Source organism: Rhinoderma darwinii, chromosome 4, assembly GCF_050947455.1.
Source record: "Rhinoderma darwinii isolate aRhiDar2 chromosome 4, aRhiDar2.hap1, whole genome shotgun sequence".
Lineage (NCBI taxonomy): Eukaryota > Metazoa > Chordata > Amphibia > Anura > Rhinodermatidae > Rhinoderma > Rhinoderma darwinii.
The window spans coordinates 408,667,665-408,681,642 of record NC_134690.1 but is presented as its reverse complement, the minus strand read 5'-3'; the positions used below and the strand labels follow the sequence as shown (position 1 = coordinate 408,681,642).

The 13,978-nt window shown below is 46.0% G+C and overlaps 1 protein-coding gene across 12 annotated transcripts in view; it reads left to right on the top strand.

Moving 5' to 3' along the window:
- The window catches only part of VEGFA (vascular endothelial growth factor A), a 68,054-nt gene extending 54,420 nt beyond the window's left edge, over window positions 1–13,634 (top strand). For 7 of the 12 annotated variants that reach the window (XM_075863527.1, XM_075863525.1, XM_075863524.1 and 4 more), the window contains 7 exons: window positions 2,578–2,774; window positions 3,176–3,252; window positions 3,346–3,378; window positions 5,568–5,633; window positions 7,726–7,863; window positions 8,590–8,685; window positions 9,485–13,634. In XM_075863527.1, the coding sequence (XP_075719642.1) occupies window positions 2,578–2,774; window positions 3,176–3,252; window positions 3,346–3,378; window positions 5,568–5,633; window positions 7,726–7,863; window positions 8,590–8,656 (578 nt within the window). In that variant the 3' untranslated portion in view covers window positions 8,657–8,685; window positions 9,485–13,634. The remainder of the gene's footprint in view (window positions 1–2,577; window positions 2,775–3,175; window positions 3,253–3,345; window positions 3,379–5,567; window positions 5,634–7,725; window positions 7,864–8,589; window positions 8,686–9,484) is intronic. The other 5 variants (XM_075863529.1, XM_075863531.1, XM_075863530.1 and 2 more) reach the window with 5 other exon arrangements.
- The last annotated feature ends 344 nt before the right edge of the window (window positions 13,635–13,978 follow it).

Sequence of the window (13,978 nt, the reverse complement as noted above, 5' to 3'; positions counted from 1 at the left end):
TTGTGTAGATGTATATTTTACAGAGCAGGTTGTGTAGATGTATATTTGACAGAGCAGGTTGTGTAGATGTATATTTGACAGAGCAGGTTGTGTAGATGCATATTTTACAGAGCAGGTTGTGTAGATGTATATTTGACAGAGCAGGTTGTGTAGATGTATATTTGACAGAGCAGGTTGTGTAGATGTATATTTGACAGAGCAGGTTGTGTAGATGTATATTTGACAGAGCAGGTTGTGTAGATGTATATTTTACAGAGCAGGTTGTGTAGATGTATATTTGACAGAGCAGGTTGTGTAGATGTATATTTGACAGAGCAGGTTGTGTAGATGTATATTTGACAGAGCAGGTTGTGTAGATGTATATTTGACAGAGCAGGTTGTGTAGATGTATATTTGACAGAGCAGGTTGTGTAGATGTATATTTGACAGAGCAGGTTGTGTAGATGTATATTTGACAGAGCAGGTTGTGTAGATGTATATTTTACAGAGCAGGTTGTGTAGATGTATATTTGACAGAGCAGGTTGTGTAGATGTATATTTTACAGAGCAGGTTGTGTAGATGTATATTTTACAGAGCAGGTTGTGTAGATGTATATTTTACAGAGCAGGTTGTGTAGATGTATATTTGACAGAGCAGGTTGTGTAGATGTATATTTTACAGAGCAGGTTGTGTAGATGTATATTTTACAGAGCAGGTTGTGTAGATGTATATTTTACAGAGCAGGTTGTGTAGATGTATATTTTACAGAGCAGGTTGTGTAGATGTATATTTTACAGAGCAGGTTGTGAAGATGTATATTTTACAGAGCAGGTTGTGAAGATGTATATTTTACAGAGCAGGTTGTGTAGATGTATATTTTACAGAGCAGGTTGTGTAGATGTATATTTTACAGAGCAGGTTGTGTAGATGTATATTTTACAGAGCAGGTTGTGTAGATGCCGTCCCTGCCGGCCGCTCGTGTGATAAAAGCCTTTACTGTGCGGAGGACAAGTTTCCGTGATGGCAGCAGCTCCGCTTATCAGCTAAGGTTATCAACCCCCGCGCCACTGCTCCGAATATGCTCAAACATGGTGCAGCCGCGTGCCTCCCTCCTACACCGCGCACCACCACCACGGGGCCGCGTACACGCCTGCGCCCATTAACCCTGTACACTCACTACAGAGGGCAAATCAGATAGGACACCACATATCAGCAGGGTGACACTGAATACCCCCTGAGAGAGGTGTCTACTGGGACGGCATGCTGGATACAGGGTTTCCCTTATTCTCTCAGCTTCTCCACGGCTCGCAGCGGGTAACGCAGAGAGGACACGTTTTCTGCCTCTGACATGAAGTCAAAACGGAGGGGAATTTTATATTTAAAACGGCTTCTCAAGTAAAAATTGAGTTGTAAATAATAGAACGTGTGTGGGCAGGGGCTTTTCTATAGTTTGTCTTAGAGGAGGGGGATGGGCTGATTCCCGGCAGCTGCTCTGGTGGTCTCTAGTGTTGGACCACTACTGGCAGGAGAGCAGTCAGGGAGGAGGGGGTCTCTGGAAGTTAACTGAGGACTTCCGACAGACTCGGTAGGGCGAGACGCCCCAGCAAGCTGATGAATTTGTCGACTTCATGTCAGTTCCTATATGTTCAGGTCTTGTCCTTCAATTCCGTGACTGGGCGAACGACCACGATGGAAGCCGTGTGGAGAAGTGGTCTTTGTTGTAATAGGCCACAGTTTAGGAGAATAGTTTTACGTTTTCATGTGACTGAGCCCTAGGAGGTAAATCAGTTTTGTCTTTCCGGAGTCTGACTGGTAATGGGGGTAACAGGGGTGCGGCAGCTGGAAGATCTCAGAACTGCTACATGTCCCTGGCCAGGATGCCGGGGGGATTTTTAAGAGCTTTTATTTTTAATCCCAGAGGCCAATGAAACAATCTTTCTAGGATGCAGGAACTACAGGGGAGTTTTTGCTGCTAATCTGGGCACCATGTGGCTGCGCAGGTCATGACTGGAAGTCTTTGTCCACTTGTTGAGATATGGGGGTGTAATTAGCTCCCTCACACATAACCGCACTCCGCGAGAACCACCGGAGCTGGGAATCTGCGCCACTTCTCCAGGTGTCAGAAATGTTTCATGGGCTGCTTATCCATCCTTAGAATTAGATTCCAGCTAAATCTAGTTCCAATCCGTCAGGTAATAGACATTTTTTTTTACAATTTACATGAGACTATTTCTCCCGACTCCACTATAAACGGCGATGCACGCGAGCATGTTCATGTCAGCCGGTAGACGGGAAATCCAACATGCCCCATCCTTATTTCCCGCACCGTCTGCTGTCGAAACAGCCCGGAGGCCCCGATACACACAAGATTGAGAGCCTTTTTATGTCGTGTACGTGGCCGGCTTCAAGCCTCGGAAGTTTTGTTGAAGATTTAGTTTTATACTTTCTCTACTTTCGGGGCGATGAGAGACCTCCATGCACTTTTTGTAAAATCCTGCTAATTTATCGTCATCCTTCTTGATCTGTACATGCCGGATAAAGGAATTTGAATGTGTATAGATGGGTACGATGCTGATGACTTTGTCTTTTCTCTCCAGTGGTGCCGTTTATAAACGTCTACGAGCGCAGCATGTGTCAAGTACGGGAAACCTTGGTGGATATCTACCAGGAATACCCTGACGAGGTGGAGTTCATCTTCAAGCCTTCTTGCGTGCCCCTTATGAGGTGTGCGGGATGTTGCAGCGATGAGAATTTTGAGTGTGTGCCCACGGAGTGGTACAATGTCACCATGCAGGTATGTGCGGAGCAGGCACGTCACTTCTACTGGCAGGTTTTACTACACGGGGGCCGCTGCACGTAATTCCATTTCAGCTTCTTATAAACTTTTACTGAGACACGCAGCTTAACATTCTTCAGTAACTGGGACATGGCTGCGTATCTGTACGTGACCAGCAGCTGACATGCAATCTTCATAATGCCACATTATTACATCCAAGGCCAAATCCTGCCGGAAGCTTGTCTGTGAGGGTTCCAAATATTGTTCGCCTCTATTATCTCCAGCATTGTTCATTTCATGCGGACTCCATGTTATCTCTGCATGAATTAAACCCCCTTTACCGCCGTCTCCGATTTATAGTGAATTCTACGGTTAGATCTTCATTTAATAGTGAAACTTAGTCTGCTTCTTTCTTCTAGATCTTGAGGATGAGGCCGCACATGAGTCAGCTGTATGTGGAAAAGAGTTTTCAGCAGCACAATCGGTGTGAGTGCAGGTGAGAACCTACAGACCGTGCCCTCGGCTACTTCAAAAAAAAAAAAATGGCCTTCAATATTTTCTTACTTTTTTTTAATTTTTTTTGCTGCAGACAGAAGAAAGAAATTAAAGGCAAACAGGAAAAGTAAGTGACCTTGTTTTATGTATGATTGTTCACATGGCCTGTCCCAACAGAAAGCACCAAGACCCGTCATGAACCCCTCCTGCAGCTCTGGAAGGGTTAATGGATCATGCTGCAGAACTGTGCCATTGACCTGAATATACGGTCACCAGAGCATACAGATAATGATTTACTGTCCGGTATATTGTCACTGATGCTCCTCAGTGGACAATGCGTTCTATACATGACATTATCCGCTGCCTTTGTTCTCTGCTTCTCTAACTGCGCTGTTAAGTAGTGCTAGGGGGTGATAAGGGGGGCGCTTTATACCTGGTTAACATTCAGTGCTGGCTGTCGGAGTACTCGGCCTTCGCTGTGGTGACGGTTTATACGGAGTACCGTGTTTCTAACCTGTGAGAGCAGCGTGACCCAGATTACACGCGCATTGTCCTCTCTCTGCCGCTCTTGAGGAAACGCCATCGGTCTGTAGAAATGAAAGAGCGGACGTGTTCCTGAAACAATAGGGCGAGTTCTTCACATTCGCTTTGTGTGTTCTGCTCCGCAGCCTGTCCACATACACTTGTCAATCCCTGGAAGTTTTCTGACCCCAATCTCCTGTTTTCCCACTGGTATCACGGACTGTCTGCTGCACCCCATGACGTAGACTTGCTATATTACACTCAAACTGTGGCCCTTAGAACCCTGAATGCCTCCGTCATTCCAACCCGTGTTTAGCAGAGAGAAGGTGGTGGGTAGAGGAGGGGGTGGGACAGCAGCCCGGGGGGGGATAAGGTGAGGCATTTTCTTAGACTCTGTCAGGACCTGTCAACTGGCACTGGTGCAACTACAGCTTTCCTCCAGAAACCTGCTCTTGCTGCAGCACGCTCATTATCCTGCTGGGAGAGCTGCGTGGTCCAGGAGACAAGGTGTTAACCTGGTCCTATCGGGAGACCGTGCCCGGCCGCCGGGACAGGCGTCTCGTGGGCTCTGCTGCACAATGTCGCGCACCATTCTGATCGCGTAGTTGGGATCAGGCGCGTCTGTTACTGATGCAGGAATCCTGGTCATAGGCGCTCTCTGACTGTCATGAGGCATTTGTAGTCCTTGTGAAAAAGCAGTTACCTGCTAGAAGTGTCTGAGTAAAGAATGGGGGGGGAAAAAATCACTGGAGGGCATATCCCACAATGCTCTGCTGTAGAACGGCCTCTTGGAGAGAGATGTTTTTCCTATTACGCTTACTATTAATATCCAGCCACGTGTGTGGGAAAGGTCACCTCTGCTGTCCCTGCAGCTTCATAATGAGGCATCAGGAGATAGCAGAGACCAAGATAACCGGGGTAACATTGCTGGAGACCTTCTCTCCGCACCGCCAAGCAGATAACGCTGCCCGGTGCTGTCCATGAACAGAAGCCAGCCAGGTCCGATGCCTTCCCAGCCCGGAGCAGCGCCTGTGCGGAGTAGATTATCTGCAGCTTTCTTGTCTGTGTATGCGGGCCCAGTCATGGGGGAGACATTCCAGCGTAGCATGCAGGTCCTCTCCACACGTAAGAAGCCTGTACGTATCTCCCCAAAGCAGGCCCGTTCTCCTGCCGTGGTATGTTTGTCTCTTCAGCTATTGCTAAGGAGATGTGGGTTTTGTTAATTATTGCACTCGATTTTTACTTTGAACGTGTTGCTCCAGGCAGCATTACCCGAATACGTCCCCTGTGTGCACAGAATGTGAGCGATTCTCTGCCTGTGGCTCGTCCTGGGTAATGGAGGAATTCTGGTGCCCTCCAATGGGAAACTTTAGAGACTTCACAAGTGTTAGGTTCCAGGCTGTTCTGGTGATGTCATCATGTTTGTTACTGTGAATAGACCGGTGCAGACCCTGCGACTAATGATAATGAGTCCGCTGGCAGGAATGAGTGGCCCCGCTTTGTAGCACTGACCACAAATGTGACGAGTCCAATGGATTTCATCTCCTCTGTTTCGTACTTTCCTAGTACCAGAGATGAGTTTGATTTCTCAGCCCGTCTGTTTATTGCCTTCTGATTTCCAGACTCCTGGATGCTACACCTGACATTGTAACGTTGCTTTCTAGGAGAGTCTCTGCCGTGTAGCGTCCCCACAATGCATCATTCTGCACATATGCCCCTAATTTTGCTCCAGTTTCTCTCGTTTTTTGCCCTTTCTCTCTGTCTCTCGTTCTTTGTTTATTTTTTTTCTTCCAGAAAAGCAAAGCGAGGCAAGGGCCATAAACGAAAGCGCAAGAAAATCCGGTACAAATCGCACCGCTTGTACGTTTGTATCGTGTGCTCACTAAAAATCCCAACCACAAATACAAATATTGGCCTTGTCACCTCGTTCCATAAATTAATCCCGTTAGTCTGCTCGTGTGGCTTGCGGATTGGGGGTCAATAGAATGAAAGTGGCCCACTTGTTATGCTGTAATTGGAGGCCTTGATGGTGGCGGGGATGATGTCGAGGGCTTATTCTGTCTTAATGTCATCATGAGACTTTCTTACCGGGGGATGATCCCTGATTCATTGCTACGGCAAACCCAACATTTCTTTTCAAAAGTAATTTCTCTGTAGATACGTTTTCAGATGACTGACTGGTGCAGGGCTCATGTCTGCTGTGACCTCCTCTTATCGCCTGTCCTACAGGTGGCGCTGTCCTCCGCTGGTCACTAGTAATGTTATATGGACTCTGTATCTACATCGTCTAGGTCCTCTCCTTCATTGTCTTGTCAGATCTCATGATTACATTAGGTCAGCTTGGCTTTTTGGGGCTGACGTTGTGGTGACTTGTGACTTGTGGCAGCATTGGTGGTGGGACACGTCTTCTAGTACCTTTATTTTATAGTGACATTTGGGATCCTCCTAATAATCTACCGGCTCCAGCACAAAATGTGACTACTTCTCCGGCATAAGGTCATGACTCACAGCCCCTCTCCTAATTCGGACCCCTCGATTCCCTTGTGATTTATTTTTTTCCCCTTATGACGCCTAGAAGTTGCAGTGTGATCTGTAATGTCCATTACCAGTGATGACGTCACCGTGCCGCCCTCTTACTGTGACACGTGGGTCGTTCTCTCCAGGTCTCTGGATGCCGCAGTCTCTCTTGGAGCCAAAGTGAAAGTGTTGTCCGTATCAAAGAGATGAAAGCCGACTATAGACATTAGACATTTGTCAGGAAGTCTCTTTGATTTTCTCCTCTGCTCACGGTCTAGGATTTAACAGATTGGACTTTATCCTGTCTGATCCTGGGAATAAGCAGAGATGTGTTGGCTGGAGAGTCAGGGGAGGTGTTTGTTGACTGAACGATTGGTCAACACCTGTCTGATGTGTATGGTCAGCTTTATCATGGAGCGACTCCACCATCATCGCACGCTCACTCCACCTCTATAGAGCTTGTAGCTGGAGGAGTTGGTTTGTGGTATGAATAATCTGACATCAGAACCTCATTTGGTTGTTTCTGCTTCACCTTGGGTCCTTAGTGAGACTGCCCTCCGTGAAAATTCAGTACAGACTCTTCAAACCGACCTTTGGAGAAGAACTAAAATGGCCGAGTCCTTGCCCCATGGGGGAAAATAAAGACAATCTGTTCATCTAACACACAGTTCCTCACATACATTTGCTGTTCATCTGAAAACCGGCCATTTGTGCTCCTCTCCCGGTGGTCAGACCCGTGCGTTACGCCAATACTGGAGTCCGCAGTCACACAGGCGGCCCGCAGATTATTCTCTGAGGTCACACTTGTCTGTTTGCTCCTCTTTATTTGTATGCTAACCCGAAAGTGCTGCATTTGGAAGGCAGAATTAACTAGGAATACCAATTCCTTTTCTCTTTTTGGTTTAATTCTAAACATTGTCTATTATCTAATTATTTCAGTCCTGCATATTCTTGTAGTGGCCGTTACACCGATTACACCGTAAATTCATTTTACTCCTTCCAAATGCATCTTCTGGCTTCCTAATGCTACGCTGTCTGCTTCGTCCTGCAAAAAACCTAACACGAAGGTGGCTGGCGCGGGATGTGCGGGGGAGACGAGGCGCAGCCACCTGTCTGTCATTTCCCAGGGTGCCCAGGCATGAGCTAGGAGCCGACCTGCTGGGTTTACTGTGACCGATGGTAGCACCAATCCTTGCTGTTCCAATCATGATGACCACCGTCTTCTGAATGTTAAGCGGTCCTGCTTTTATATCCATTGTTTTAGAACTTGCACGGAGGGGAGCTATAAAAGCAGGACAAGGCGCTGGGGTGGTCACCGGGGTGGTTCGGGGATGGGGGGTTTGCTTATAATGTGTTCAGGAGTAATGCATGTTGACATTTCTCTTGCTGTTGCGCTGTAGCTTAGAACTCTTTTTTTTCCTTTTGCTTTTTGCAGTCATTGTGAGCCTTGCACAGACACAGAGAGGAGAAAACACTTGTTTGTCCAAGACCCCCAGACCTGTAAATGTTCCTGTAAAAACACAGACTCACGTTGCAAAACGAAGCAGCTTGAGTTAAACGAAAGGACTTGCAGGTTGGTTTTTCGTACATGTGGGAAAAAAAAAATCCAATGCAAAGATAGAGCTGCTTCTTCCTGCTGATTGCTGCCTGACGTTCTGTCTCCGGAGGACGCGCTGTGTTCAATGTTCTTTTCACTCATTCTGTGTGCGCTTCCTACCTGTAGAATAACGGTGCACATCAGTCACACTCCAGCCATCTGTCATCTCATGTACCTTATATACCTGCAGGGAGGCTTACTGCTGGTAGACGTTAATCCCCCTGTGGTCCACACAAAACCAGCGTCTCCACCAGTGCACAGCGGTAAAGCCACGGTCTCGGTAGCGGCTTTACCCAATGTATGTGACCGTATGTTCTTTTAGCTGACACTGGCGGAAAGCTTTCAGATAAACAGTACATGCCATTCTGGAACAGGTTCCACTTCTTACACCACAAAGTTACAGCATTGTATGGAGCGGCCTGCGGTTTTGCATGGCGTCTGACAAGATTTGCTTAACCGTGTTAAGGCTGTAGAGCCACAACGCAATGTGAATACGGCTGTGAAGGGGAAGTGGAGTCCTAGAACCTCTCCCTGCTGTAAATGTGAGGATCTTGTACCCAACTTTACCCCTTCCAGCGTAGATCTTTGTGTTGGACGTTGACTGGCAGTGTAAAGCGCCCAGGTCCTACAAAATCCGCTGAGCTACTAAGTCTTGAGTTTACTTAGAGAACCCAATTAGAGCAGTTTGTTGTCTTTCACTAGGAGAGGCAAGAAGCCTAGAGCAGACCAGCCCTGTGCGGCCCCCTATTCAGCCGACCTCGCTCACTAACATGCGCTCTGCCACCCCTGTGCAGCAAAGTAAGTTACCCCAAATAACACCTGTATGCCTCTATCTGTCGTCCGTCTAGCTCTCAGTAGAAGAATAACGTGTGTAGATGTCTAGGCCATGGTTTCTCTGCACGTGTGCCTCTCAGCAGCTCCTAAACAGGCTGAATCTAATCAATCACATTGTATTAGATTATCATAGGAAACATCTAAGCCTCCTAATGTAGAGATGGAGGGGCTGCTTAGTGCCCTATTATCCTGCCGGCCCTATGTATCTTCAGCTACGTCATGGACACAATGAGCACTGCTCTCCCATAATAACTCCAGACTGAGGGAAGGACAAGCAGTGACGCCTGAACGTGTCCCCTGCGAGGTTGTGGCATGGACACCGAGGCGCTGGGCCTATTTTCTGGAGCGGTCTACCCCATTTTTCCCCACCATAACTGTACAAGGCCGCTCTTTTTCTTCCTGTAGTTGTTACGTACAGTATTGACCTGGTCATCGTGACAAATCGATTCATGTCTCTAGTCTATGCAACGTCGGCTTAGTCTTGTGTTTTGGGTTACATCAGAAGTGATTTATTTCATTGTGTCCTGACCCATGATATTTCCAGAGTAATATAGAGACTAATGGCGTACATGGGCCGGTGTGCGTCGGCTTTGTACGATCTTATAGTTGCACAATCTGACACAAGTAGACAGATACATGTACGTTAAGGTGTAGGCGATGCTTGTCCTCTCAGAAAGTTATTCCTAAGATTGCAAGTATTTCACGGTTACATTGCTGATAATTAAATTGTATTCTTTTTTTTGTTTCTCCCAAACATGTCCAGATGTGAAAAACCGCGGCGGTGAAATTAGGAGAGAGTCTCCAGAAAGAGACAAAATGGAGTGAAAATGAAGGATCGAAACTCGGCACAGCACTTTGGTTCTCATGCATTCCGTGTCCCTAAGGAGGGAAAGAATAGCCGTATTTTTCAGTAAACGCCATTTCTCCTTATCAAAATTGATGCTGCTACACATCGAGAGCCAGAACAGCGGGGGTCATAACTTCTTTTTTTTTTGGGATTCTTATAAATATATTATTATAATAATTAAATATAGATATATAAATATATATATATTTGTGTATATATATATATTGGATTTTTCTTAACAAAATAGTAATCTACTGGACTTTGGTCGCCCACCAAACATTTTTTTTTTTTTTTTACTGACGTACGTGGGGGATAGCTACTCAACCGCTGCTAACCTCTAATTCTAATAATTGTTCTGGATCATAATCTGCTGTCACTAAGTTTCTGCTAAACCAATACTTATGGGGCACAAAAAAAAAGTTCAGATCAAAGGTCAAAGAAGCCCTGCTGAGATGTTCTGGAGTCCAACAGCTGCAAAACGCGATCCTTCACTAAACTTACCCTGTGCCCTCTGCAGATAGAAAGACTCATTGAGGGAATGGAGACTAATCGGGGCCAGAGGTTGGCCGGAGACCACGTCATTGTATAACTTTGCCCATCGTGCACAGCTTGTGCCCCGGAGGAACTTTTTTTTTTGGGCATCTAATGTCGACATACTGGTGTTTCTGTATATGGATTTGGGTATGTTATGTGTTCAGAAATGGAAAGGCTTTCGGGGAAAAACAAAGATATCTGACTTTATTTCCAATGGACGCTTACTTTGTCGAGAAAAAAAAAATGTCCTTTCTAAATTTTGTGACCTGTTGACTCTATTTTGTCAGGCGTATACTCGGCTAGTGCCACTTGTATCTCTGGTCTTAATACAACACTAAAAATTCAAGATCTCGCAGAAGCAAGGACTGAGTCTGGACCAAAATCAAGGAGGCGACAAGAAAGGAATGGTTCTGGATTAGCGTGCAGACCCGGCGGTAATCACTAGGATCCATTGGGACTTGTATTCTCCCAGTGAGCAATCGGCAAATGACGTGAACTCTTGTACATTGAGTTAAAAACTCACCCCAGTGAGGAAGACTCACTCATAATGAGTGGAAATGACTATATTAAGAGTACGGATCGCTCAATGAGTGCAGCTTGCTGTTTATTGAATGAGACTTGTTTATGTTGAGTGAGACTGCCTTCCAGTGGGTGAATGGTTTCCCCATCCAAATCATAGAACCAGGACTGGCTTCGCATGTCTGAGAATCTGAAGCAACCTGGTCCTGGCCCCAAGTATCTCAGCTTAACACCGCGAGTCCTGGAGCCGCAGCGGGTGGAATCACTAGAGTCTATAGAACGTGTTCACTGTAGCCTTGCCTATGTATCTCATGTATACAGACACACACACCTGTTCTAAGGTTCCACGTGCCTTGCAGCCTAGAAACGAGTGAGGCTCCTTCTCCGTAAGACCCTGAGCTGTTTTTGGGTTAAAAGACTTTAGTGCCGATGAAAGATTAACTGATAAAAAAAAAAATGACACAAATAAAGGGTTGATCCCTGCATGAGGGAGTTGGCTCCTTTTGCTGCTAGACTGTGTTATAGCAAAATCCCTGTGTACACTGCAATGTTGTCTGGGAAAACTTACTGGGGGAGGGGATATAAATTCACCTGTGTGGATGTTAATGTGCGGTGGTCAATGTTCTCCTATTCAAGGCAGGGAAGCTTGCAAATGATTGTGTTCTTGAGAAGCCGTTCATGATCATGGATGAGAGCCCCTTATAAAGATGCAGATTCTAGAGCGGGGGCCTTACTCTAGTGCCAAATTCAGACATGGAGCTAAACATGTACAATAAGTGCCTTCTAGGGTCTAAAGCACCTGGCGAGTCTTCTGATGGCCCCAAATATGTAGAGGCTGTCCCACCTGTCCGTCTGCCGATCAGGACATCGCAGCAGAACCTACAGTGTGTGTATGTGTATACATGAATGCAGAGCCGTCACCACACTTATTTAATGTCCCTTTTTATAAATCCTAAATTAAGAGACTGCGGGAGGGTTCAGTATTTCTTTTGTTATATTTAAAATAATTTATACAAATACCTTAATTGTCCAATGTTTTTATCCGTTCTCTTTGGGGTTTTTAATTTGTTCTTTACAAGCCATTACGGAAGGCCGGCCGGATGTGGGCGTGGAGGTGCGGGGAGTAGGGACATCACTTGTATTGATGAAGTCCCCCTTCTTTCCATCACACTCGTGTTCAGATTTTAGGTTTGACGATCTGGATCTTCTCCTTTTCCAATTTTTCATTTGGCTTCTTGTATAAAGGCGCCTACTTTTTAGGTAAGAAGGGCCTAAGGGAACAGAAGGACAACACTATTCTCTCATCTTTCCTCTATGGCAGTGGATTAGTATCTTGCGACTCCGGCTGTTCTGTAGGTTGGAGCCGTCTACCTGCTGCCTTTGCTCCTAGATGAAGGATAAAATCTGGCCGTCAGTAGAGGTCTGCGTCCCCGTCATACAGGTGCCATGACATACACGTGTGTCACAATATCTGCTTGTTGGTGGGAATCTCGCTTCTGTGTCTCGGCTGCCTGGCCTGTGGAACCCGTGATATAGGGCAATGTACAATTAGTCCGTCACCTATTTCTGTCCCCATGACTGCAAAAAACAGCTCTTAGCAGGAATAAAGTCTGAATGGCAGTATTTATTTTATTTATTTGATAAATGGCATACTGTTATGTTACAGTGCACACAGTAATGACTTAGTGCTGCGAAACGCGTCAGATGTAGCAAGCAAACGTCTGTCCCAGCATTACGGGGCTGAGTCTCGTGGCGCTCGCCCTCAGTCAAACCTTCTATTCCAAATTCCATCCTCTGTTGCCTGTGCTGTATTAGTATCTTACCCCATCCGGTTAAGTATTTATTGTGTGGACTGTGTATATCGGGGCAGCGCTGAGGAGCATCTTACTATTTTGCACGTGTGAATACGACATATTCATGGGTTTTGTTGACTCTCCTGTGCACATAGAAAGCATTGCCTCCCTTTGTTAATGATCGTGCTCAGTCCGGCGCGGACTGTCTGGTTATTTCCGCATCTCCACAACTTGCACATGTTGAGTGTGAGGTTCAGGAGGTGCTGAGCTTGGTCATGATTAAATCTGAGCTGGTGAAGGGGGAGGCGAATACCCCCCGACTAGCGCAAACCGCGTTGCAGAACAATACGGCGTGCATCGCTCTGGAAGGGAAACGGTTCAGCTCACCAGATGTAATATTTAATGATGACTTCTTACCCTTAGTCTTTCCACTGGAGTGTGAAGATGAACAGTAGTGCTTACAAAAAGGGTGTGTGTTTTCTGTAGTCCCTTGCTCCATGTTCTTCCATGTAATTAATCGCTTTCAACTCCAGAAGAACTGGTCCCTGCCCTGTATTTCTGTGGGCAAAAATATCAACTAAATGGTCGTGTGCAGCGTAAAGCAGAACGGTCCCAGGCTCTGGAGTCCAGAGGGGGCTGGCAATGGTAAAATACAGCTTTACAGTCCGATCTCCTCTTAAAATGGTCACGTCAACTTTTACACTTGGGCATGGCGTGTCGCCGAAGTATGAGGTGCATGAGGTTTTTTTTAAGTGTACTTATTGGCTTAATATTTCTTCCCCCATCCGGTGTTCAGGTGGCTGGTCCACTTTAAAAGATTAAATGACGAAACCCCTGGACTATGGACATGACCATGCTGCGGCTTTCATCCAATCCTTAATGTGTTATCTGCTGCAATTTGGCCACATATCAGTCAGACGCTCGTTATTAGTCCCCCCCCCCCCCCCTCTAATGGTTCAGTCTGGCTGTGTCTATAGGCCCAGCTCTGAAGAGGATGGTGTTCTTCCTCCCGCTGACCAGGGCCGCGCTGTAAAGCTGCATGTCGACCATTTAGCGCTGTCTCGGTCATCCGTAGAAGCCATTACTATCCTAGTGACAATGACGTCTATACCACGAGGCCTCTGCCAGACAAGGGTTTATTATATGTATATCGAGCATTAAGCATAAACACTACAGGTTTCCTTCTTTTTGTAAATAAATTCAAAAACACAAAAAGTTAATTCTGCCTAACAATTTTTTTTTAATTGTAATATGTGTTTTATTTATTGGTGCTATCATTTGTCATTGTTGTGAGAGCAGTCATTAACACATCTTTCTTTGCAGATTAAATATTATGTAGAAACATATTTATTTTTTAAAAGAAAGTATAAAGATAATGTTAAAATACCAACGCTTGCTTTGTTTTTATTAAATCTGTGCACAGACCCCCGAGGTGACACAGGCAGAGGGAATGTGTCGTGTACCAGGGCGAAGACGGGAACCCTCCGCCGGCCGCATGGGTAAGTGGGAATTGTGAAGCCGGCCGGTTGGTTTTACACAGAATGGTGAAGCCCGTTCTGTGTTA